The sequence below is a fragment of the Alligator mississippiensis genome, chromosome 3 (assembly GCF_030867095.1).
Source record: "Alligator mississippiensis isolate rAllMis1 chromosome 3, rAllMis1, whole genome shotgun sequence".
Classification (NCBI taxonomy): Eukaryota; Metazoa; Chordata; order Crocodylia; family Alligatoridae; genus Alligator; species Alligator mississippiensis.
In genome coordinates this window covers 319,119-344,930 of record NC_081826.1, presented here as the reverse complement: position 1 = coordinate 344,930, position 25,812 = coordinate 319,119, and the positions used below count along the sequence as shown (strand labels likewise).

The window sequence follows — 25,812 nt, the reverse complement described above, 5'->3', positions numbered from 1 at the left end:
TGTGCCCCCGTGATGAACTTATAGGCAGCCACAAGGTCACCTCTCAACCTTCTCTTGTGGAGGCTGAAGAGATCCAGGTGCCCCAGTCTCTCCTCATAGGGCTTGGCCTGCAAGCCCTTAACCATACGAGTGGCCCTTCTCTGGACCCTCTCCAGGTTATCCACATCCCTCTTGAAGTGCGGCGCCCAGAATTGCACGCAGTATTCCAACTGCGGTCTGACCAGCGCCCTATAGAAGGGAAGTATCACCTCCTTGGTTCTGTTCATCATGCATCTGCTGATGCACGATAAAGTGCCATTAGCTTTTCTGATGGCTTCGTAACACTGATGACTCGTTCATCTTGGAGTCCACTAGGACTCCAACATCCCTTTCCGCTTCCATGCCACCAAGCAGGTCATTTCCTAGGCAGTAGGTGTGCTGGACATTTTTCCTCCCTAGGTGCAGCACTTTGCATTTCTCCTTGTTGAACTGCATCCTGTTGTTTTCCGCCCATTTGTCCAAACTGTCCAGGTCTGCTTGCAGCTGTTCCCTGCCCTCTGGCGTGTCCACTTCCCCCCACAGTTTTGTGTCATCCGCAAACTTGGACAGAGTACACTTCACTCCCTCATCCAAGTCACTGATGAAGACATTGAAGAGTATCGGTCCAAGGACCGAGCCCTGCAAGACCCCACTGCCCACACCTTTCCAGGTCGATACCAACCCACCCACTACAACTCTCTGGGTACGACCCTCTAGCCAATTCGCCACCCACCAGACTGTGTAGTAATACAAGTCACAGCCTCTTAACTTGTTCACCAGTATGGTGTGGGATTCCATATCAAAGGCCTTCCTGAAGTCTCTCTGTTACAGAAGGAGTCTCTGTTAGAGGAGGATTAGATAAGGAGCACCTCAGGCAGCAACACCCACCAGCAGGACTGGCATTCAAGTTTAATTTTAAATAATTTAAAACAGGAACAGCCCCTCCAGATATTCAGGTAAAAGGCATGACAGAATCTGATATGTGATCCACACAATTGTGCCTCCAGCCATGCTATCGCCATCCTGGACTCCCCCTGCACTGACAATTAGCAAGCCGCTGCATTTGCAAGTCACGTAGCTGACAGGACATGCAGCAATGGCAGCACCCAATGGCCACCAGGATGGAGAGTCCCATAGCTGCAGGACTCTCCATCCCTGCAGCCATGGGGTGCTGCCACAGCTGTGAGTCCCCTCTGCGGCAGCACAGTAGGGGGTGCTACTATGCAGAGCCACCCACCTCACTGTGTCAGGCCCAATAACCTCACTTCGGGAGTCTCCTACAGGAAGCCTACAGCTGGCTGTCCCGCTTCCTGGAGAACACCCGTAAGCCTGGGGTAAAGCTGCCACCACCTGGGCACTGGTCTCTGGTAGGGCTCTGTGCGCACAGACCCTGCGAACCTTGGGGGTGCTTTGCCCACAGTAATATTTCTGGGTGCTTCTTTCAGCCCAAAGCATCCCAAAATAGCATCAGGTAGAAGTGAGGGAAGATAAACAGACAAACTCCTCTGGCCAAGCTGGGAGCAAAAGGCTCTTCCCCCTCTCCTCAGTAACATAGCAAGACATGCTGTAACCCAATACCTTTATTGATCGGCAGGGGTTTAGAACAGAGGAAGTCAGAATGCACTTTGAGCAAACATAAGCAATGTGAATCTTTTACAGTCATCCTTGGACACAGTCATCCTTTTAAGACACGACTAGCCTAAACATAATTCCTAACTCCCGGCCAGTTTCCAGGGTTTTACTTACAGAAAATCACAGGGGTATGTTGCATGTGGTGTTCCAAAATGCTTGCAGCCAGGAAGAGCAAAAGCTTCCCCCTGCCCCTAGGAATTTATATGGCCAAGTCACCTGGTTGCCCAGCCTGAACCAAAAAGAAAGCAAGTGCACACGCACACACAGGTCCCCTGGGCTGAACCAATGAGGGGCAGAGAGAGGGGGATTTCTTCACACCCTCAATTGTGAGCTCTCAGCTGCAGGGACAGACCCTGCTTCATGTGCAAATTGAAGCTGAGTACCAACCAACTCTAAAGTTAGACCTTAAAAATGTGTACTAACTTTACAGCTAGTTGGACTTTTTTATAGCATGATAGGTAATTTGCATGTGTAGCTGGTCTCCATTAGTTGCACAATTAACCAGGTAATTGCATAATACCTGTAATGTATAGAGGGGGCCTAAATTACTTAACTTGATGCAAAACCTGGATGTTCTTCAGTGACCAGAGAGGTGTCTGAGTATCCTGCAACTATGGACTAGATCAGTGGGGGACCAACCTTTTTGGCAGGCATGCCAGAAATTAACCCTGCCACTATCTCCGAGTCCCACTCTGATCCCCTTTCTCCTGTCCAATCTGCTGCTCTGCTTTCTGCACAATCTGCCACTGTGATGCCTGTCCCCTCCCCAGTCTGCTGCATGCCACATATGGGGACTGCCTGTGCCACTTGTGGCGCACATGCCACAGATTGCTCACCCCTGGATTAGATGAGCATCCAGGTCCCTTCCAACCCTATGGTTCTAAACTAAGTCTATATCAATTTAGCTCACTCAATTCTTTATGGATATATAAACCAGTTGTAAAGTGCATTAAAAAGCATTTATACAGAGTTTTACAGATTGGTTTAAATAAAAGCTGTTTAAAAATCACACCCTTAGTTAAACTAGTGCACCTTTATACAGAGAGAATACTGAAGAAAATCCCTCTGACCAGATTACAGAATGCTGAGTCAAGGGAAGATGACTGATATATTCAAGAACGCTTAGTTTAACCCATTCTGCACATACCTTCATCTGGGCTGCTGGTAGGAGCTGACTTATTGTGATTGCTGTTTGATTTCTCTGGGAGCTTGCAGCTGCTTGTTTGTTTAGCTGTGCCTTTCTCCTCAGTGTAGTCTGCTAATGCTAGAGGCAGATGAAAATTTAAAAAATTCAGTCATTTTATTTATCAGAGCCCACATGTTGCCTAAAACAAGCAGGTAAATCTGTAACTGGTCCAATTTCCACAAATGCTAAACACCCACAAATCCACTAACATCAATAGTCAGAAAAGGACCTGAAACATTTGTGACAACATTAATGTCCTCTTGAAGTTTTCTTACACAGAGAAAAGACCATTTGTATAATTCTGGCTTCACCTTTAACATCCCACATTTAATCATTAGCTATTTATTTATTTATTTGTACATGCCATTTACATGTTGCCAACCCAACAAAGGCTCAGGGCACTTGCAGAAAGGGAAACAGAACAACTTTAAAAAGCAACTAGAATAGACAACACAAAATAACAAAATAAATAAGCAGAGACCCACTAAACATCTCAGCCTAGCTTTGCTGGCTAAACGCCTGCCCAAACAGAAAGGTAAAATGTCCAGATTTGGGTTCTGGCAGGCCTCAAGAGGAAGGGAGTTTTGGAGCTGAGGAGCAACTGCAGAGAACAACCAAGATACTACTATCCCCCTGAGAGAGAGAGCAGGGGAATGGGCTAAAAAGGTCTGGTCTTTCCTGGAGGGATGCACTCAAAGGCTGGTAGTGGGAAATTACACCAGTACCATCAGACCTCCCACTAGCACAATCCCAGACAGATCAATTCTTTTTCAGATGTTAAGCCTTACTGAGAGCAGGAAGAAATCATCCTGATGTGCAGGAAGACTAGCAAGTATGGTAGAAGACCAGCTTGGCTTAGCAGGAAACTCTTCAGTAAGCTAAAACACAAAAAGGAAGCTTCCAAGAAGGAGAAATTTGGACAAACAACTAGGGAGGAGTATAAGAGTATTGCTTGGGCATGCAAGGATGAAGTCAGAAAAGCCAAAGCGCAGCTGGAGTAGCAGAGGTTTGGGGGAAACTGCACCCCAAACTCTTGAAAGCAAAACTCTTGTCATGTCTATGTGTTACACCACAGGGGGGTGAAAACTGCAGGGGTGATGGCCCTTGGTGAGGCCATGAAGCCTGCCAGCTGTCAAGGAGATAGGTGCAGGGGGGTTCTGGGGCCCTGCACTTCTAACTGCTGAGAGGCAAAACTCGTGACATGGGTGCTTGTGCAACTGTGTCCGTCTTGGGGGGCCAGAACCACTGTAGGCCTGGCTGCTAAGCTACTGTGTTACCAGTTACCAATCAATCATGATTCGCTCAATACACAGTTGCTAGCTAATGTAGCCAGTTAACTAGCAACAATTAACACCTACAAAACCCCACACTAAGGAGAGGAAATAATCAATACAGACAATCAACTGCCCCAAGACAGAAACAAGTCAGTTTTACAAGCACCCATGACACAAGTTTTGCCTGTCAGCAGCTAGGGCTGTAGGGCCCCAGAACCCCGCCTGCACCGATCTCCTTGGCAGCTGGCAGGCTTTGTGGCCACAGCAGGGGTCGTAACTACCCCTGCAGTTTTCAGCCCACTGCACCTTAACACACACACGGTCATCTATGTCACGAGTTTTGCCTGTCAGCAGCTTGAAGTGCAGTTCCCCCCAAACCCCTGCACCAATCTTCTTGAAACTTGGCATGCTTTGTGGCCTCACCAGTGGCTACCACCCCTGCAGTTTTCACCCCCCTGTGGTGTAACACATACACATGACATGAGTTTTGCTTTCAAGAATGTGGGGTACAGTTCCCCACAAACCCCTGCACTGATCTTATTGAAACTTGGCAGACTTCATGCTCTCAGAAGAGGCTGCCAGCCCTGAATGTTTCATCCAAATCAGACAAAAAACAACAAAGTTATAGATATGTCATTGATTCCCCATTATACCCTATGGCCAGATCTCCGAGGCGGCTCTGAAGCTTCAGAGCCGCTTTGGCCAGATCAAAGCAGAAACCCAGTCCAGAGTTCCAGATCAGATCCGTGGCACCCGAAGCAGCTGGATCGAATAGCTGCCTACTTGCACAGGCCTAGTAATGGGGCTACAGAAGTAGCCAAAACAGGCATTAACATTATCAGAGGACTTGGCAACCAACCACAGAACTCCATCCATCCTGTGACTGTATCTCATACCTTTATACCAAGCAGACAATCCTGATTGGTTATCTGTCTACTCTTCATAATGTGGAGTCATTAATGACAGCCACCTGCCTTCACAGGAAAGGCGAAGGATCTCCCTTGCACATTCTTGTAGTATAAAACACTCAAGCTACCCTCAGGTACATCCCCTAGTCCATTTCTCCAGATAGACGTCCAGGCATGGTTTTGGTAGTTGCCTCACTGAGTACCACAAACTTCCAAAACAGGCCAAAGAGGCAGCAGCAAAGAGTCACGGAGCCAGGATTTCCCCATCAGCACCTTTTCTGGCCAGACTACTTTGCTATTAACTACTTTACCTTTTTTTCTAGAAGCTAGTGCTGATTTCTTCACCGGTGACACTGATTTTGCACCTTTCTGAGCAGCAGCTTTTCCTCCTGGTCTCTTCCCACTCATTTTCCTGAAACACAAGAGAGGTCAGAGGCTATTATTTAACTTTAAAGCACAAATGTGCTCTCCTTTTCCCAAGCCACAGGCAGTTTCCACCCTAAGGACCTTATACTGTAAGGAACTGATCTTTCAAACACTTATGCATGTGAGTAGCCTAAGGAATGTAACAGGAGCATCTGTGTGTACCTAAAATACTAGGCCTTAAATTCCTAGATAGAAGGCTGAGAGATTCTATCAGCAGTGTAAAGGGTAAAGTATTAGAATGATGCACTTAGCAAGAAAAGCCTGGTTAAATAGCAAAGCAATATATGTTGTATTGTCTTTACCTAAAAGAAACTCAAATACTGAACAGTACAGAAGTGCACATGAAAACACAGGACCTCAGCTGCCCGCTTGCTGCTGGGAAAGCACCTTAACTTGCCATTTTTATCTTTTATCAACTTTTCTCAAAGAAGCCTAAAGACTAACTGGAAAGATGAAGCTTGGTAAAGGCAGCTCTCTAATCACATGCTGAACTGATAAGCTGTTTGGGATAGGGACTTTTGCTTACATGTGTATACAGCACCCATCTCAGTGAAACCCTGGCCTACCAGGCACCATGACAAGACAAGCAATAATGCTCACACAGCTTGTGACTAAATTACTGAAAAGGAAAGGGACCACATAGTGCATTTTCTGAATAGCAAAGTAGATGCGAAGATCCAGGGTCTTTCCCATTTCTATGCTACATAGTAAGAACTGGTTCTCCAATTGCTTCTTCCACTCACTGGGGTTTCACCAGTACTACTATGATGGTGCAAAGCACCTTTTGTAGACAGACAAATGGCAGCTGACACCAATACAACTGTCCCCTAAGCCGACAATGTGAAAGTATAATGTGAAAAGAACAAGAACAATACAAGCACTCCCAGCCTAGGAAGCAGCTGGCAAATTAATTTGGTTAAAAAGGGCAATTTCCAGTTTTAAGTGGGATGCACAGATCACGGCATATGTTCAGACTTGAGACCTGTCCACACTGGAACCCCCACTGATGTCACTGGAAGTCTTGCAACAAGATCCAAGTAGAATATTAAGTTTACATCCCAACTAATCTTTCTGTTCAGCACCCGACTCAGTAACTATACTTTCCTTAGGAGTGTCACTAGGCCTGCCCATTCATTACTTTACCCATTATTGCTTTTGTCTCCTCATCTTCCTTTCTTGAATCAGCTCCCAGTTTCCATCTCTCTGTGCGTTTCATACCTACCCCCTTCCCAGACACTGAAATGGTCAGCAATCAAATAGTTAATGTAGCCAAGTAAGGCTATAAACGGATGTGACCAAGTGAAGCAGACCAGTCATCTACCACAGCTGATCTTCTTCACTGGGTGAAACTCATGTTGCCCTTTGTTGTCCCACAGGGTTGGGCCTTGGCTCGGTGTGGGACAACTGGCGATGTTTTCCCTGCTTAGATGCATCTCAGAAATTCTCCGGGATGTCTGTAAGTGGGGAAAGCCGGGGCTTCCTGCTTACACAGAGGCACCCAGGCAACCTCTGTGCATCGTCTTGGTGGGCTTTTCCCACTTTCAGAGGCTCAGCTTGGAGATTTCCTGCGGTGGCCTCCAAGCACAACACCAGCTTTCTCCTCGCATAGACACATGCCCTGGGGAATCTCTGAGATGTCTTTGCAAGAGCAGAAAGCCAAGGTGGCCCTGAGGGTTGAGGGTTCCCTGTCTGCACTGGGGTTCCCAGGGCGCACAGGATCAGGCCCCTCAAGGAGTGCGAGTGCCTGCCTGGGGCACGGGCAGCACTCGGCTGCTGTACCCTCGCACCACAAAGCAAACAGAAGTCCGCTGCAATAGAGCAGCAGAAAGTATTAGTCACGAATGCACATTTTGGGCATTTGTGGAGCACTGAGGGGCACAGACATCTGTTTGCTCAGCCTTTGTGTTACCATAAAGAATGTAGAGCAGCACAAAGGCATTGTCCATCCCAGCGCTGTCCTTAGGGTTAAGGGCTGACAAGGACGAGATTAGCTTTCTTCACAAATGCAACAGCTAGGAACGTGCGCATGCGCTTCAACTGAGAACTTGGATTCTGCGCAGTAGGAGCCCACAGGCCAGGCAGCAGTGCCTCTCCCACACCGCGCAGCGCCGGGCCCCACCTGGAGGGACGTGGGCAGTTTGGAAAAAGCCCAGCAGAGAGCAACGGCGACAAGGGGGAGGCGTGGGAAGAAGCCTCGAGAGGAAAGGCCCGAGCGCCGCGTCACACTGCACTGAGGTCCGACGCAGGCCTCACCTCCCACGGCACCGCCCCAACCCCACCGTCGCTGGGCAACGGCCGAGCCGGAAGTGCACGCCGGGCCGGAAGTGGGTGGGGCAAAGGCCGCCACGTGACACCCCGGGGCGGGGACGTGCGAGTGGACTGCTGCTCGGCGGGACGCGTCACGCGGGCACGTGACCGCCCCGGGTGGCGCTGCCGCGGCCTGGCCCTGGCCCCGCCCCTGCCCCCGCCGGGGGAAACGCGGCTCCGGCAGCCACTGCCCCCGGGCGAGGAGCAGCGGAGGAAGCGGACTTCCGATCGCCCTGGCCGGCCGGCCGTGCGGGCGGGCCCCCACGCCACCGGCTGCAGCGCGTGGCAAGAGCCGCTCCGTTCGGCGCCAGGGCTGCTCGGCAGGGCCGGGCAGCGCTCCCGTCGCGATGCCGGGCAGAATCGGATGGCTGGAAGCGTCGCAGGCGCCCCCCCCCCGCCGGGGCCGGGGGACCTGCGCGCGCCGGCTCGAGCAGTGCCGGAGTCCCCCTAGGCCCAGGCTCCTCCTGGGAAGCAGGGGAGGCTCAGCTCTGGTGCCCGGGCCTGCCGGGGGCAAGGCAGCGTCCCCGCCCTCAGCCCGGAAGGGGCGAGTAGCTGGCGGGAGCGCTGCGAGCCGGCTGTCTGCAGCACGGCCCCAGGCAGATCAGGCCAAGGAGGGGAAAGGCTTCTCCAGCGGGGGGGGGCGGTGCTGCTGCGTCTCAGGAGGCAGCACCCCCCCGCCCCCGCCCCCGCCTGTCCTGCTGCTCAGCCGCACCAGTGTGAGCTGCCCCGAGGGAATCCCCTGCTGGCTCCAAAGCCCCCTGCCCCCCCGCCCCCGCAGCAGAGGCGGCCCACCCTAGCGCGGTGGGGCACCCCGCAGACGGGGGCGTTCCCAAGGCGAGCAAGATGGCCCAGGGCCAGCCCTTCTCCCTAGGGTTCAGGCGGCTCGTGGCCCACGTGACCAAGTGCCCGCGTGCACGGCGGGTAGCAGGGAGCGCACCACCGTCCTGTCAGGCATGCGGGGAGGACTTGAGGGAGGAGCTGGCGAGGCAGGCCTGCAGGCAGCCTCGCGCTTCACCTCCGACATCTGGAGCAGCCGGGGTGGCGATCACGCCTGCGTCTCCCTCACAGGGCACTGGTGCGATCCGTCTAATCCATATTGAGTCCATGGGTGTCTACCTCGGAGGCTGATGAAGTGCAGTTCATAGGCCCAGCTGTGAAAAGTGACTTGTAATTTGTTGCCTCAGGATCAGGCCTGAGAGACGAGGCAGAGTGTTTTCTGGTGAGGAGTGTGGCCCCGCGGTAGTTGGGTTCGGTTGTCTTTGATGGAGTCTGGTGTGCAGCTTGCGGCGTACTGGAGAGAGCTGGCAGGTTTTGTGTTTTGAGCTCTAGGAAGTTGGCTTCAGTCCTGGTGATGAGGTTGGGTGCTTGTGTGAATGTACAAGCCACTTCTCAGAGCCGGGCCTATGAACTGCGCTTCATCAGCCTCCTAGGTAGTAGGTACAGAAACTCACGGACTCGCTATACACAGTGGTATTCTGACACGCTGCGACCTGCCGGACAGCGGACTCCCCCGGTACCTCTGCACTTTCACCTGCGCAGCTACGTCCCCCTCCCAGCCTATCCTCACCCCCGACGCCTCCATTTCCATTGTCACTGACCGGCTTTCCTGCCTCTGCTCCGCGCCAGGCCAGCCTCCGGCTTCTTTGCTATTCCTTCCATCCAGGACTAGGAGACACGCCAACTGCAGGTACTTCCTCAGCCTGACAAAGGGTTTTTCAACCCAAAAGCTTCCGAAGAGATATTTCTCTAACTATTCCCTTTTTTTCCATGATAAAGACACAAGATAAGCCATCACACACCATGAGTAATATATATCCAACACAACATCTTTACTTCTCGCTGTCAATTCCTTAATAAAAAGAAAGGCTACCTTAGATGCTGTTGGTGCTATTGGTGCTGAGCCACCTGCGTGAGTTTAACCTGCTGCCGTTTACCGTGGTGCAGGGGAGGAGGAAGCCTCACTGGGGCACACTGTCATGTTGTGCAGAGGCCCCAGTGCCAGGAAGGGCACACCTGAACACACACACAGGGTCATCCAACTATGTCACAAGTTTTGCCTGCCTGCGGCCAGAGGTGCAGGACCCCAGAGCCCAGACTCCCCCTGCACCTATCTCCTTGACTGCCAGCATTGCCAGCGTTGTGGCTGCAGCGGGGGCTAGCAGGCCTGCAGTTTTCACTCCCTGTGCCTTACACACAGTGTCACCTATGTCATGAGTTTTGTTTGTCAGCAGTTTGAGGTGCAGTTTCCCAGAAACCCCTGCACCTATCCACTTGAAACTTGGCAGACTTTGTGACCTCAGCAGGGGCTGGCACCCCGGCCGTTTTCACCCTCTGTGGCTTAACACACACCTGACACTGAGTTTTGCTTGTCAGCAGCTTGAGGTGCAGTTTCTCAGAAATGCCTGCACCTATCTCCTTGAAACTTGACAGTCTTCATGCCCTCAGCAGAGACTACTATCCCTGCAAGTTTCATCTGAATCAGCCAGAAAACAACAAAGTTATAGATATTTCATTGATTCCCCATTATACTCTATGGCTGAATCTCTCCAAATCGGCTCCAAATCTTCCAAAGCCGATTCAGCCAAATCATAGTTCATAGTTTCATAGTAGCTTGGGTCAGGAGGGACCTGAACAGATCATCTAGCCTGACCCCTGCCACAGGCAGGAATGAATGCTGGTTCACGAGACCCCAGACAGGTGATCGTCCAACCTCCTCTAGAATATGCCCATGGTAGGGGTGAGGACCACTTCCCTGGGAAGTTGGTTCCAGATTTTGGCCACCCTAACTGTAAAATATTGCCTTCTGATCTCCAACCTAAATCTATTCTCCATCAGTTTATGCCCGTTGTTCCTCGTCACCCCAGGTGGTGCTGGGGAGAACAGGGCTCTGCCTATTTGCTGTTGATCCCCCTGATGAGCTTGTAGGCAGCCACCAGGAAAAGCGATTTGAATCTCTGAATCGAATTGCTGGCATCCGGATTGGCCAAATCCGAATCCGAGCCGAATAGTTCCCTATTCACGCAGGCCTATTGTTGAAGGCCAGAATGGCCTGTTCAGTCCTCTCGGAGCTCCTGGATAGCGCAGGCCAGAGACCCCTGTGCACAAAAGCGGGAAACATCCTCATGGTCTCAAGGGCCCTTGGCCCATCTTCCGTTCCAGGTTCTTAGGTGTTGATCCTTCTGTACTTTTTTCTTGCATGTTTGGTGTTTAATGAGTAATAAATATTTCTCCTCCCTTGTCTCCTCTACTGTGGTGTCTCTTCTGCGCTGCTTGTATCCTGAGCCTGCCCCTTTACAGGTCCCACAGAAAGTCTTCCTCAGCCAAACCTCCAGCAAACAGGAAGCATCTCAATCAGCCCAAACGAACGAGACAACATGGCCCACTTCGGCCTCACCCCTGAGGACAAGGGGACAGTTGCCAAGCTGTCCGTCCTTCCAGTCGCTCTCCTTTTCTTCTGCCCTTTGAACACACCACCTGCTTTGACTACCATCTAGTTTACTGAGGTCCTTAGAGCATCCTCACCAGGATGTAATATTATACATACATATATAGATACACACACACTTTACATAACAAAACCTGTGGAATCTGTCACAGGAAGCCATTAGCTGCAGCTAAGACAAACGTGACTAGGAGGAGGGTGGTTTAGATCAGCGTTTATCAACCCATGGGTCGCGACCCAAAAGCGGGCCGCAAGAATATATAAAAGGGTCACGAACAAACTTTAAAAATGGATTCTCTTTTAAAGGAAAAAAAACAACCATGGGAAACCGTGGGTTTTCCCTTGCAGGCTGGCAGAGTTGCAGCCTGCAAGGGGCTGCTTGGGGCCCCCTATACTCCACGCCCCCCCACCCCCTCTGCCCTACACATGGGGGGCTGGGGGCAGTGGGGCAGGAGTGAGGGGCACTGGGTGGGGACTGGCCACTGATGTTTACAAATGGGTCCTGGTACAAAAAAGGTTGAGAACCACTGGTATAGATGATGTGCTGAAGTCCCGCCAGCCCTATGACTGAAATAGTAGGGAGTCCCTTGCCCTGCCCTGCCCATCACTGCAGTAACAGCCTCCTCTACCATGAGAGCACTGACCTGCTTGCAGGTGACTTAGAGACAGAGCCTCTACACCCATCATTCAAGCATGCAAGTTCAAGGCTATAGGGAACAAAGAGAAAGCAAGCAGCTAGACAAAGTCAAGCTGCCAACAAGGTTAAGAGAGTTCAAGGCTTTTTCAGCCTCTACTTCCTTTTTCATTTGTTAAGCACTGAACTCCTAGCAAAACAAATAAAGAGCAGAAACAACAGCATCTCTTGGGAGTAGGCCCGCTCCTGTCAGGCCAGGCTCCTGCAATGCAACTCAGACTGAGCAAGCCACTGACAATAAGGCTGGCAGGGGGCTTACCCACCCAGACTGTGCCTGGGTCAGGCTGAGGCTGGCATTCTGCTGTTGCATCCCTCTGAGACACCTGTTTGCTGAGGGGGCTGAACTGGCCAACGATTTTTCCAGACTATGACTGAAGTTCCCCATGGCATCTGCAGAGGGACAAAGGTCAGTACCTTGCTGGGTGTTCCCTCTGTATTTAGCAGGGCTTGTACCACACATCACTCACTAGTACTACATCTGAAAGAGACTTGGGGGTCATGATTGGCCACAAGATGAATATGAGCCACCAATGCGATCCCACAGCTGGCAAAGCGAATAAAACCCTGGCTTGCATCTACTAGTGCATCTCAAACAAGACCCAAAATGTCATTCTCCCACTTTACTCGGCCTCGGTGAGGCCGCAGCTGAAGTACTGCATCCAGTTCTGGGCTCCACACTTTTAAAAGGATGTGGAGAAGCTCAAGAGAGTCCAGAGGAGCGCCACACACATGATCAGAGGTCAAGGGAGCAGGCCTTATGAGGAGAGGCTGAGAGGCATGGGACTGTTCAGCCTGGAAAAGCGTAGGCTCGGAGGGGCCTTGGTGGCAGCCTGTAAGTACATAAGGGGTGTGCATCAGGAACTGGGAGAATATCTGTTCACTAGGGTTCCTGTAGGGAAGACAAGGTCCAATGGCCACAAACTACTGGAAGACTGTTTTAGACTGGACATAAGGAAAAACTTCTTTACTGTCTGAGTGTCCAGAGTCTGGAATGGACTCCACGCAGAAGTGGTGCAAGTACCTATTCTGGACATGTTCAAGTTGCATTTGGATATCTATCTTGCTGGGGTCATCTGACTCCAGCTGACTTCCTGCCCTTTGGGAAGGGGCTGGACCCAATGACCTCGCAAGATCCCTTCCAGCCCTAATGTCTATGAAATCATGCCAAAAGACTTTTGGGTGAGGCTGCGAGGTGGAAAGCATGGCTCCCTGGCAGAAGTGATAATCTAGCAGTATGCCAGACACCTAGAGAGCAGCGAGACCGCTGCACTCCCCAGACAGCTGTTACGGTGAGCTGCTGGCAGTGCACCACGTGTTACTGAGAGCCTGGGAGCTGCACTGGCACCGCTGTGCTGCAGCCCAGAAGCCTCTCAGCAGAGTAACACAAACATTCATTATGGGTGTTCGGGTGGGAGGCTGATGTGCTGCCCAGCTCCTAAGTAGTGGTGTAACTAGGGTGTGGCAATCAGGGCAGCTGCCCCAGGTGTCCACCTGGGGACAGACCCGGACACAGGCATGGGCAAATTGGGTGGCCACCCAGGGCCCAGACAGAAAGGGGGCCTGAAAATGAAAACAAAAAAAATTACAATTGCAAAAAAGTTTTAATATTGTGCATATACGGGACTGGCAATGTTATCAGCTGAGAACAAAGTATTTAAAGACATCGATACCACAGATGTGATAAAGACTTTGGCAACAAAAAAAATCATTATCTCTGACGAAAGGGGGCCTGATACTAAAAGTTTGTCTGGGGCCACCAGGAGTCTAGGTACAGCACCGCTTGGGAAGCAGAGAAAATGGTACTGCCCCAACTGTACAATCGCACCAGCAGCCTGGTGGCAACCAGGTGCCGCTGCCCCTGCATAGGGCACTGCCTTGGCCACATCACTTCGCCTTTGCTCCTGAGCAACACGTATCCTAGTGTTATGCCGGTGCTGGCACTGTGGGGGGAAAAATGAACCCAAACATCTAGACCTGGGAAGTTAGGGTTCATGGAAGTTACAGAGGGACTCACACTCTGCTTCTCTTAGGCAAATGGAGTTCTTCCATCTGGTGAAGACTTTATCTATACGATATGTGGGTATGTACTTGGAGAGCAGTAGTAATTTTATTGCCATGTATCTGTTCGTTGCATTCGACCCTCCCTGCCTCTGGAAGGAAAGAAGAGGGAGATGCTATGGCAGGACCTACACCAAGCATATTCAGTTCTTCTCTATCTGCAATAGCTGTTTTTTCCAGTCGTAGGAAAAAAGGTCTTTTCCTTTCTGCTGCTGCTGTATCAGCTGCTGCTCCTGCTTTGCAGAAAAGTTCAAATACAAGAACCAGAAAGGGCAGGAAACATTGATCCAGATCAAACAACATACCTCTCCCAACCTGCTCTGATGTAGGCTCATCCTATACTGCTGAAGCTTATGAAGCCTATAGGGCAAGGGTGGGCTGCCCTGTCTTTAAAAGCCTAATGCAGAGTACCCTTCCCCCACTGTCCATGGGATAATGCAAGGTGCTTATGGCAGCTACCAGGTGAGTCTGATCACATGTTGTGGTAGGTTGGAGTGCTGCTGCATTCAGAATGATGTTACCAAACAAAACTTGCTTCCATGATCACAGACCTAGTTAAAATTAATGGGTGTGCAACACATTCTTTTCAAACCAGTGCAAGGAGCAATTAAGCCCTTTCAGCAGAGGTAGTTGAATGTAGTAGAGTCTGCCGGGGTTTCATGATAGGTCAAAGCTCAGCTGCCTGGGCTGAGGGGTTTCCCCAATTGCAGGGGCTAAGACATGGGTCTTATGGCCCGTGCACATTAGAAACAGAAAGCCTGGAAGAATCATTGTGAGCATGGTCCCAAGAGGAAGCAGAGGGGCAGGTTCTAGGGCACAAAGCTTGCTGAAGTCATACATGGAGATTTCTGACTGATTTCCACATTTCTTCTGTGTTCAGGGAAATTGCTTTACCTAATTTTGTTCTTGGTAAAGATTACACCAAAAATATACCTGATCCAGGCACTGCCTTCTTATTGTAATGGAAACAACGCTGCCAGATCCCAAACGCTGACTCACTGCCAATATTCCTCCCGTTCCTAAGCAATCGATAAGAAAACTGTGGCAACCAACCTTCAGCACGTGACCGCAGCCAACTTCCCAGACGTCTCACCAGCCAGGTGCATACCAGGACACAGCCCAGAGCAAGCACTGGTAAAACTGAGACCCCTTGGGGGCTGTGGGAGCAGAACACACCTCCACACCCAGACTATTCACCTTTTTCTGCAGCTTTCAACAGTTGGCCATGAGACTCTGCTTCTACATGCCAGGGCTGGAGAGCACAGTGCAGTTTAACACAGTCACAGTCCTCCTCCTTCAACAGGATCCAGACAGCACCACTGGGCAATCTCTTCCTGAGAGTCCCTCACCTACCTGCATCTTCTCCCTCCATATCAGCACCTCCTGAGACTCTCTTGAATTTTCATAGGTCTTCCCCAAAAATCCACGTTTACACCCAATTTTTATACATGGGTTATTTAAAAAAATATACTGATTGGAGTTATTCAAATTTCTTTGTTACACTGAGACTTTGGGAACTGGATTGGATCAGTTTTTCCGTGCACTTGGAAGACACCAATTGGCTGAGGCCTCTTCCCTTGCGAAAAGTAAAATCCTGGGAGGGAAGACTTCTTATCTTTTCCCCCTACCACCTGGGAAAACGACTGGCCACGAGCCATTTATTGTGCTGATTATTCAGACGTTACAACTAGCCAAGGCTCACATTAGAACAGGCTTCCTGGCCTGCTTTAGGCACGTTTCTGCACCTTAGCTGAATCCATCAAAAGCAGACAAAGCTGACAACAGGTTAAGAAAGACATTATTATTGCAATAGGATTCTAGCTGACTACACACAACTCGATTGTTATCAAAAGGCAGAACATCAGTTGTTATTTTTCACTGCTGTCGCAGTTTTCCAAAAAGCAGTTACAGTATAACCTCATAAATCCGGTACACTCAGGACCGAGGTACAGTGGTTTGGGGAGAGGCGGCACAACCCAAGTTCTAGCGTCCCAAGTGTGCCAGGGTCTCCCCGGCGTAGTGCTTGGTTTGGGGCAGTGGGTAGGGGGTGGGAGGGATGGCCTAGCTAGATCTCACTGCAACTCCCTGCCATGGCTGCAGTCCTGGATGTGACAGCATCAGCTGCAGCCAAGGTCAAGTCATTTTCTCCATTCTTACTTCTTTGCCAACCGGTGACACCCTGTCCATAACCCAGATCGCAAGCATGTGGGGCAGGGCATGTGGGGCAGCATCCCGCCACAAAGGAGCCCTGATGCAGTCACTGTTCATAAATAATAATTATCTGGATGTGTCCTTGAGCTAGCAGCATAGGACTCCAGAGCACAAGGACCAACCCGGATCCTCTGGCCAGGTGACATTCCTCTGAAAACATTAACAAACTTACTGACTACCAAACAGTTTTGAAAACCCACGAGCAAAAATCTGGGGAGTTACCCGTAGAAAAAAATATCAGTGTCCAAGAAAACGGAAGGAGAAATGCTGTGAGATGCCATTTTGTGTGTCTAACCTTCTCTCCCTGGTCAAATAATGCAAGAAATATAAAGTGGGAACAAAAGCCACTGACTACAAAGAGGATATCAGAGCCAATAGCACTAAAGAAAATCAGTGCTTTTATGGATTCGACCACTTGCCAAAGAACTCAACAGAGTTATCTTAATGGCTAAGGGGCTCATAGCAGATATGATGGATTTAGATTGTATTAATATGTTTGACTGGGGGTCCCAAGGTTTCATTCTCTATTTGGCCTGGTCTCACTTGCCCTGTAGACTGAAGCATTTGGGGTTGGGAATGGACTTAGGAACTGTCTTTACATGAACAGCCTCATTCATATTCAGGATGAGTGATCCAGCAACAGAGGACTGGGGGCCCCAGTAGGCCTGTGCGAGTCGGCAGCGATCACCCCTGCAGTTTTCACCCCCCATGTTGTAACTCCTAGACGTGGCATGAGTTTTGCTTTCAAAAATTTGGGGTGCAGTTCCCCCCAAACCCCTGCACTGACCTTCTTGAAACATGGCAGGCTTCATACTCTCTGTGGATTCTACCACCCCTGAAAATTTCATCCAAATTAGACAAAAAACAACAAAGTTATAGATATTTTATTGTTTCCCCACTATACCCTATGGCCAGATCTCCGAGGCGGCTCTGAACCACTTCAGGAAGCCTAACAAGGCCAGTGCTTCGACCTGGACGTGCTGCTTCAGACCCCGAAGCATCCAAAGCTTCTCTGGATCCGAAGCTCTGTCCAAAGCCTCGCACAGCCCTAGTCCCCAGACGACACTGAACTGAGAGGAACTGTTAAGCCCAGGTAGGTCAGGAGCAACAGCTGGCAGGAACCTGGAAGAGTCAAAGATTAGGGCAGAGACTGCAGCGCCAAACCCACCTAGGGCACGTCAAATGAACCTGGGGAGGAAGAACCCAAATTGTGGACCAGCACTTATGGCCTGATTACATTCATTATGGACAGAGGACAAGTCTTAACCAGTGATATATACACTTGGGGCTTCTAAGGGGCTAACTTTTCAAAGCCAAGGAAAATTAGGAGTGATATTTCCTTGGTGTAGAAACCCAGAGAGAAAAATATGAATAAAACTGTGAGCTGGTTAAGAAGAGTGAATCGGATGGCCACAAAGCTACAGATGCAAGAACAAGACCAAGGATACTTTTGGGTAAAAGCTGGTTCAGTGGAGATGTCAATACTGCTGTTAGAAATGAAAAGGGGAGCCCAGAGACATCAAGGAAAAATCTATGATAGGGCTAAGGACATTGGAAAGGGGGGGTGCCTTTTTAACATATGCCAGGAAAAACATACGGTAGAGGCCTACTACTTGGTAAAGAGGGTAAGATTATTACAGTAATGATGAAGGACAGGAAGGAGAGAAGAGGAGGAGGAGTTGCACTTTCTGTATGTAAGAGAGCCGTACGATTGCTTAGAGCTCCAGCATGAAACTGGAGATAGGCCTGTTGAAAGTCTCTGGGTTAGGGCCAAAGGGGGGAGCAATTAGGGTGATGTTGTGGGGGGGTCGGCTATAGACCACCAGACCAAGAGGATGAGGTAGATGAGGCTTTCTTCAGAAAGATAGCAGAAGTGTCCAGATCACAGGCCCTAGTTCTCGTGGGGGACTTCAATCACCCTGACATCTGCTGGGAGGGCAATACAGCAGTGCGCAGGGAATCCAGAAAGTTTTTGGAGAGCGTTGGGGACAACTTCATAGTGCAAGTGCTGGAGCGGCCAACTAAGGGCCATGCTCTTCTTGACCTGCTGCTCACAAACAGGAAAGCATTTGTGGGGAACATGGAAGTGGATGGCAACGGCAGCAGTGACCACGACATAACTGAGCTCAGGATCCTGAGGAAAGGAAGGGAAGAAGACAGCAGAGTACAGACCCTGGTCTTCAGAAAAACAGACTTCAGCTCACTCAGGGAACTGATGGGCAGGATCCCCTGGGAGGCCAGTCTGACGGGAAGAGGAATCCAGTGTCCAGGAGCTGACTGTATTTTAAAGAAACCTTACTGAGAGCACAGGAACAAACCATTTCTTGTGCAAGAAAACTAGCATAAAAGTAGCCTGGCTTAGCAGGGAACTCTTCAGTAAGCTAAAACACAAAAAGGAAGCTTCTAAGAAGTAGAAATTTGCACAAAGAGTATTGCTCAGGCATGCAGGGATGAAGTCAGGGAGGCCAAAGTGCAGTTGGAGTTGCAGCTAAGCAAGGGATGTGAAGGGTAACTAGAAGGGTTTCTAGAAGTATGTCGGTAGCAAGAGGAGGATCAGGGAAAGTGTGGGTCCCTTACTGGATGGGGGAGGCAACTTAGTGACAGAGGATAAGGAAAGGGTTATGTACTCAATGCCTTTTTCACCTCAGTCTTCACAGGCAAGGTCAGCTCCCAGACTGCTGCACTGGGCAGCACAGTTTGGGGAGGAGGGGAGCAGCCAACAGTGGTGAAAGAACAGGTTAGGGACTGTTTAGAAAAGCTGGACAAGTACAAGTCCATGGGGCTGGATGGGATGCACCCAAGGGTGCTGAGGGAGTTGGCTGATGTGACTGCAGAGCTGCTGGCCATCATCCTTGAAAACTCATGGCGATCAGGAGAGGTCCTGGATGATTACAGTGCTCATCTTTAAGAAAAAGGAGAAGGAGGGAAGGAGGAGGATCCAAGGAACTATAGACCGGTCAGCCTCACCTCAGTCCCTGGAAAAATCATGAAGCTGGTCCTCAAGAAATCCATTTCTAAGCACTTGAAAGAGAAGAAGGTGATTAGGAACAAACAGTCCATGTGGATTGACCAAGGGCAAGCCATGCCCGACCAACTTGATTGCCTGCTATGACGAGGTGTCTGGCTCTGTGGATGCAGGAAGAGCAGCGGATGTGATAGACCTAGCAAGATTTTTGCAGCAATTAGTCAAGTCTTGTGGCCTAATGAATAAGGCATCAGCCCCTAGGGTGGAAGATTGTGGGTTCAAGTCCCACTGGGGTCAAGCAGCTGGTTTATTTATAGGCTGTACAGATGTGATAGAAAAGATGGGGGTAGTGTTGCTCTCTATGTTAAGGATATGTCTTCCATAATCAAGATGGGGCAAATTGAGGTACTGTGGATCAGAATACAAGGGGGTATGGGGAAAGGGACTTGGTAGTGGGGGTCGACTACAGCCTGCCACATCAGGACGATGAACTAGACCTAAACTACCCTGACATCTGCTGGGAGGAGCAGTCAGCTAGATCCAACCGTTCATGTAGGTTTTCAACCTGCGTACAGGACCTGCACCTAACACAGGAGGTAAATGATCCCACTAAGGGGAAACGCCTTGCTGGACTTGGTGTTGGCTACAGGGATGACCTGGTGGGGGATCTACAGACACAAAGTAACCTGACCATTTCATAGACATTAGGGCTGGAAGGGACCTCGGGAGATCATCGAGTCCAGCCCCCTGCCCCAGGGGCAGGGGAAGTCAGCTGGGGTCACAGGATCCCAGCAAGATAAACATCCAATTTTCTCTTGAAGGTGTTCAATGAAGGTGCTTGAAACACCTCCGACAGAAAGCCATTCCAGACCTTGGGGGCTCGGACAGTAAAGAAATTCTTCCTTATGTCCAGCCTGAAATGGTCCTGGAGGAGTTTGTGACCATTCAACCTTGGCATCCCTTAGGGGTGCTCTGGTGAACAATCGTTCCCCCAGATCCTGGTGAACACCCCTGATAAACTTGTAGGTGGCCACCAGATCACCCCTGAGCCTGCGCTTTTCCAGGCTAAAGAGCCCCAGGGCTCTCAGCCTGTCGTCATAGGGTCCGCTTCCCTGACCCCTGATCATGCGCGTGGCTCTTCTCTGGACTCTCTCAAGCTTCTCCACATCCTTTTTGAATTGTGGGGCCCAAAACTGGACACAGTACTCCAGCTGTGGCCTCACTAAGACCGAGTACAAGGGGAGAATGACGTCCCGGGATTTGCTTGAGAAGCATCTGTGGATGCAAGGCAGTGTTTTGCTCTCTTTACTAGCTGCAGCATCGCACTGAAGGCTCATGTTCATCTTGTGGTCAATGATGACCCTCAAGTCCCTTTCATCCGTAGTGATAGCCAGCGTAGCACTGCCGAGCTTATAAGGATGCTGCAGGTTTTTCCTCCCAAGGTGGAGAACCTTGCATTTTTTGGTGTTATACACCATCAGGTTCTCATCCGCCCATTTGCTGAGCCTGTCAAGGTTAGCCTGGATCACCCTCCTGTCCTCAGGTGTGGATGCTTTACCCCAAAGTTTGGTATCATTGGCAAACTTGGCCAGTCCACTTCTGACTCCAATGTCCACATCGTTGATGAAGATGTTGAACAATACAGGTACAAGGACAGAGCCTTGGTGGACCCCACTGGTCACAGGGCACCATGATGATTGACTTCTATTAACCACCACCCCCCGGGTCCGACCATGGAGCCAATTCCTGAGCCAGCGTATCATGGTGGACCTGAGGATGCAGTTAGCCAGTTTTGCCAAGAGGTGATCATGGAATCAAATCGAAGGCTCTTTTGAAGTCAAGATATATGACATCAATCTCCTCTCCCTTGTCCGGGTGCTAGGTCACCTGGTTGTAAAAGGAAATGAGATTGGTCAAGCAAGACCTACCCGCAACAAACCCGTGCTGGCTATCCCTCAGGATGTTGCCATCAGCCAGTCCTTTAAGAATGGCCTCTTTGATGATTTTTTTCTAAGACCTTTCCCGGGATGGAGGTCAGGCTGATGAGCCTGTAGTTTGCTGGATCCACTTTCCTCCCGTTCTTGAAGATAGGCACCACATTGGCCTTCTTCCAATCTTCGGGCACTTCACCAGAGCGCCAGGAGTTCTCCAAGATCCGTGCCGGGGCTGGGCCACGATGCTCGCCAGTTTCTCAAGTACCCTGGGGTGTAGACTGTCAGGGCTGGCTGATTTGAAGGTGTCCAGACTCTCAAGGTGTTTCTTCACGAGGTCAGCATTGATGGAGGGCAAGGAACCACCTTCATCCAGGCCTCCCTGTCCCGTAATGGGTAGGGGCGTCCTGCGGGATTGATGAAAGACTGACGCAAAGTACCCATTTAGCAGGTTGGCTTTTTCCTGGACATCAGTTGTCAGTTGTCCCATCTGGTTCAGCAGAGGTCCAATGTTGCCCTTGCTTTTTCTCCGGCTCCCCACATATCTAAAAAAGGACTTTTTGTTATCCTTGATACCAGTAGCTAGTTGGAGTTCAGTCACAGCCTTGGCTGTCCTTGTTCGCTCCCTGAGGGTCCGGACCATTGTGGAATATTCCTCCCTGGAGGTGGATCCAGTCCTCCATCCTTTGTAGGTCTGTCTTTTTAGCCACAGGAGGTCCGCCAGTTCCCTGCAGAGCCCAGGGGGCTGCTGTGCCCTTTTGCTGCCTTTCCTCTGAGACGGGATAGCATTAGCTTGTGCATCCAGGATCGCTCCCTTGAGGAGCAACCACTCGTCCTGAGCTCCCCTCCCGCTGGGGTCGTGGTCCCTTAGGGCCTCACTGACAAGCCTCCTGAGCTTGTCAAGGTCAGCTTTCCTGAAGTCAAGGACTTCCGTGTTGCTGACTGACTTGCCAGCTTTACGGCAGACGGTGAAGGTGATCAGCTCGTGGTCGCTGTCATCCAGCTTCCCTTCGATCGTTAGGTTGCTGATTAGGTCGTCCCCAGTTGCCAGTACTAGTTCGAGCAGCGCTTTACCTCTCGTCAGCCCGTAGACTTCCTGCATCAGATAGAGCTCATCCACGCACAAGAGGAAGCTTTACGACCGCTGGGATTTGGCCGAGTGCTCATCCCACGAGATGTCTGGGTAGTTGAAGTCTCCCGTGACAACCATGCACCGGGAGCGCGCAGCCTCAGCCAATTCCCTTGTGAACTCCTGGTCAAGCTCCTGACTTTGGGAGGGAGGTCTGTAGTAGACTCCCACCGTTGTGTCCCCTGTGCCATGTTCCCCACGGATTTTCACCCAGAGGGTCTCCAGTTTTCCACCCTGGTCACCAGTATTGGCTCGCAGAGACGCGTAGATCTCCTTGACATAGAGCGCTACATCCCAGCCCCTTTTGTCCACTTGATCTCTCCTGTACAGGCTATAGCCATCTATACCCATGGTCCAGTCATGGGTGGAGTCCCACCAGGTCTCCGTTATCCCTATGACATCGTAATTATTTGTGTTAAGCAGGAGGACAAGTTAACTGATAGTGAATTCAATCTGGCATAGGGTGGGAAAGATAGCAAGTAGGGCAGAAGCTTCAGAAAGGCTAACTTCAGTGTGCTCAGGAAATTAGTTAATGAAGCACTGAATAACAGGAGCATTGGTGAGATGGGAGTCCAGGAAGGGTGGTCGTTCCTAAAGGGAGAAATCCTTTGGGTGCAGAAGGAGACAATCCCATTGTGCAGTAAAGAGGGCAAAGGAGCCAAGAAATCCTCTTGGCTGAACAGGGAAATCCAGGGAAGCGCAGGGGCAAAAAAGAGGCATATAGGCTGTGGAAGCAGGGGGTAGCTACCAAGGCAGACTATACCTACTTGGCCCGCATTTGCAGGGAGGCAGTTAGAAAGGCCAAAGTAGAAATGAAACTTAAGCTGAGAACAAAAATTAAAGACAACAAAAAGTCCTTCTTCAGGTACATAGGGTGTAAAAAGAAGGAGCAGGGTAGCATAGAAGGCCTACAGGACAAACCAAGGTAAGTAGAATAGTGACAGCTAGGAGGGACAAGGCTGAGCTCTTTAATGAGTGTTTTGCTTCTGTATTCCTGAACACAGATCAAGACAAATCTCCCAATTGGATCATAGACAGGCACAAAAGGGAAACCAGCCCCATGGCTCACCAAAAGCATACGGGAACATCTAGCTAAAGGGAGGCGTACACCCAATGGCAGGGAGGGCCATCCCCAGGGAGGACTACACCGCGGGTGCTCGGGGCTGCCGGGGGGCCGTAGGTCAGGAAGGCAAAGGCAGAGATGGGGCTGGGACTAGCGACCCAGATCAAGGACAACAAGAAGTCCTTTTTTAAATACATAGGGGGCAAAAAGAAGGTACCAGCTAACATGGGGCCTCTGCAAGACACGCTAGGAAATCTGGTTGTCGCACCAGATGACAAGGCTAACCTATTTAACGATTTCTTTGCCTCCATTTTCCTGAGCAGGGACCAGATCAGCCCGTCTGCCGGGACCCCCTCAGGCCCCGGGGGAGGCACACCCAGGCCCAGGGTCAGTGAGGATCTAGTCAGGGAACTTCTGAAGGGACTGGACGTATTTAAATCAGCTGGTCCTGACGATCTCCACCCCCGAGCGCTGGGGGAATGAGCAGAGGTCATTGCGGGACCCCTGGCACGGCTTTACAAGCACTCGTGGTGCTCTGGTGAGGTGCCGGAGGACTGGAAAAGGGCCAATGTGGTTCCCATTTTCAAAAGAGGGAGGAAGGAGGACCCAGGGAACTATAGGCCAATTAGTCTTACCTTGATCCTGGGTAAGCTTTTGAGAGAATTATCCTGGCGCATGTCCACGAGGGGCCGGCAGGGGAGGTTATGCTTGGGGGCAACCAGCACGGGTTCATTAGAGGCAGGTCCTGTCAGACCAAACTGGTGCCTTCTACGACCACGTCACAAAATCTTTGGACGCAGGGGTAGCAGTGGATGTAGTCTTCCTGGACTTTAGGAAGGCCTTCGACACTGTCTTTCACCCCATTCTCATTAAAAAACTAGGGGACTGTGGCGTCGACACCTACACAGTCAGATGGGTCACTAACTGGCTGGAGGGCCGCACCCAGAGAGCGGTGGTAGATGGGTTATTTTTGACCCAGAGGGATGTGGGCAGTGGGGTCCCCCAGGGCTCGGTCCTTGGACCCACACTGTTCAACATCTTCATCAGCGACTTGGATGAGGGAGTAAGAAGCAGCCTATTCAAATTTGCTGATGACACTAAGATGTGGGGGGATGTGGGCACGCTGGGAGGGAGGAATAGGCTGCAATCAGACCTGGACAGGTTACAGGGGTGGGTGGATGAGAACAGGATGGATTTCAACACTGACAAGTGCAAGGTGCTGCACTTGGGGAGGAAGAGCCAGCAGCATACCTACAGGCTGGGAACTCCCTTCTCGTCAACGCAGAGACAGAAAAGGATCTTGGAGTCATCACTGATGCCAAAATGAATATGGGCCGACAGTGTGGGGACGCGGTCAGGAAGGCCAACCGCACCTTGTCGTGCATCCACAGATGCATCTCGAGCAGGGCCAAGGAGGTGATCCTCCCCCTCTATGCGACCCTGGTCAGGCCGCTGCTGGAGTACTGTGTCCAGTTCTGGGCGCTGCACTTCAGGAGGGATGTGGACAGCATGGAGAGGGTCCAGAGAAGGGAGCACCACTAGCATGGTCAGGGAGCAGCAGGGCAGGCCCTATGAGGAGAGGCGACGGGACCTGAACCTGTTCAGCCTCCTCAAGAGAAGGCTGAGGGGGATCCAGTGGCCATTTACAAACTAGTCAGGGGGGACCAGCAGGCACTGGGGGAGTCCCTGTTCCCCCGAGCACTGCCAGGAGTGTCTAGAAATACTGGTCACAAGCTGGCAGAGGGTAGATTCAGGCTGGATATCAGGAGGCACGACTTCACAGTCAGGGCGGCTAGGATCTGGAACCAACTTCCAAGAGAAGTGGTGCTGGCTCCTGCCCTGGGGGTCTTTAAGAGGAGGTTAGACGAACACTTCGCTGGGGTCGTTTGACCCCAGCACTCTTTCCAGCCCATGGCAGATGGTCGGACTTGACGATCTGGTCAGGTCCCTTCCGACCCTAACAACTATGAAACTATGAAACTGTTAGCACCAACTTGGTGAAGAGGCACTTGGAAGGACTGGATGTGTTTAAATCAGCAGGCCTGGACGATCTTCATCCAAGGGTGCTGAAGGAATTGGCCAGTGTCATAGAAGAGCCACTGGTATGGCTGTTTGAGCACTCATGGCACTCAGGTCAGGTCCCAGAGGGGTCCAATGTTACCCTTGTTTTTCTGCCGACCCCCACATATCTGAAAAAGGACTTTTTATTGTCCTTGGTACATGTGGTCTCCAAGATGAACATGAGTCAGCAGTGTGATGAAATCATCAGAAAAGCCAATGGCACTTTATCGTGCATCAGCAGATGCATGACGAATAGGTCCAAGGAGGTGATACTTCCCCTCTATTGGGCGCTGGTCAGACCGCAGTTGGAGTACTGCGTGCAATTCTGGGCGCCACACTTCAAGAAGGATGCGGATAACCTGGAGAGGGTCCAGAGAAGGGCAGCTCGTATGGTTAAGGGCCTGCAGACCAAGCCCTACGAGGAGAGACTAGAGAAACTGGACCTTTTCAGCCTCCGCAAGAGAAGGGTGAGAGGCGACCTTGTGGCTGCCTATAAGTTCATCACGG

General features: G+C 50.8%; 1 protein-coding gene across 1 annotated transcript in view; it reads right to left on the bottom strand.

Annotated features, from left to right (window-relative positions):
- The window catches only part of IQANK1 (IQ motif and ankyrin repeat containing 1), a 95,849-nt gene that overhangs the window by 65,967 nt on the left and 4,070 nt on the right, over positions 1-25,812 (bottom strand). Inside the window, exons 2-3 of the mRNA XM_014602043.3 lie at positions 5,330-5,430; positions 2,798-2,914 (exon numbers count right to left, since the gene is read on the bottom strand). Coding sequence (XP_014457529.2) covers positions 2,798-2,914; positions 5,330-5,426 — 214 coding nt within the window. The 5' untranslated portion in view covers positions 5,427-5,430. The remainder of the gene's footprint in view (positions 1-2,797; positions 2,915-5,329; positions 5,431-25,812) is intronic.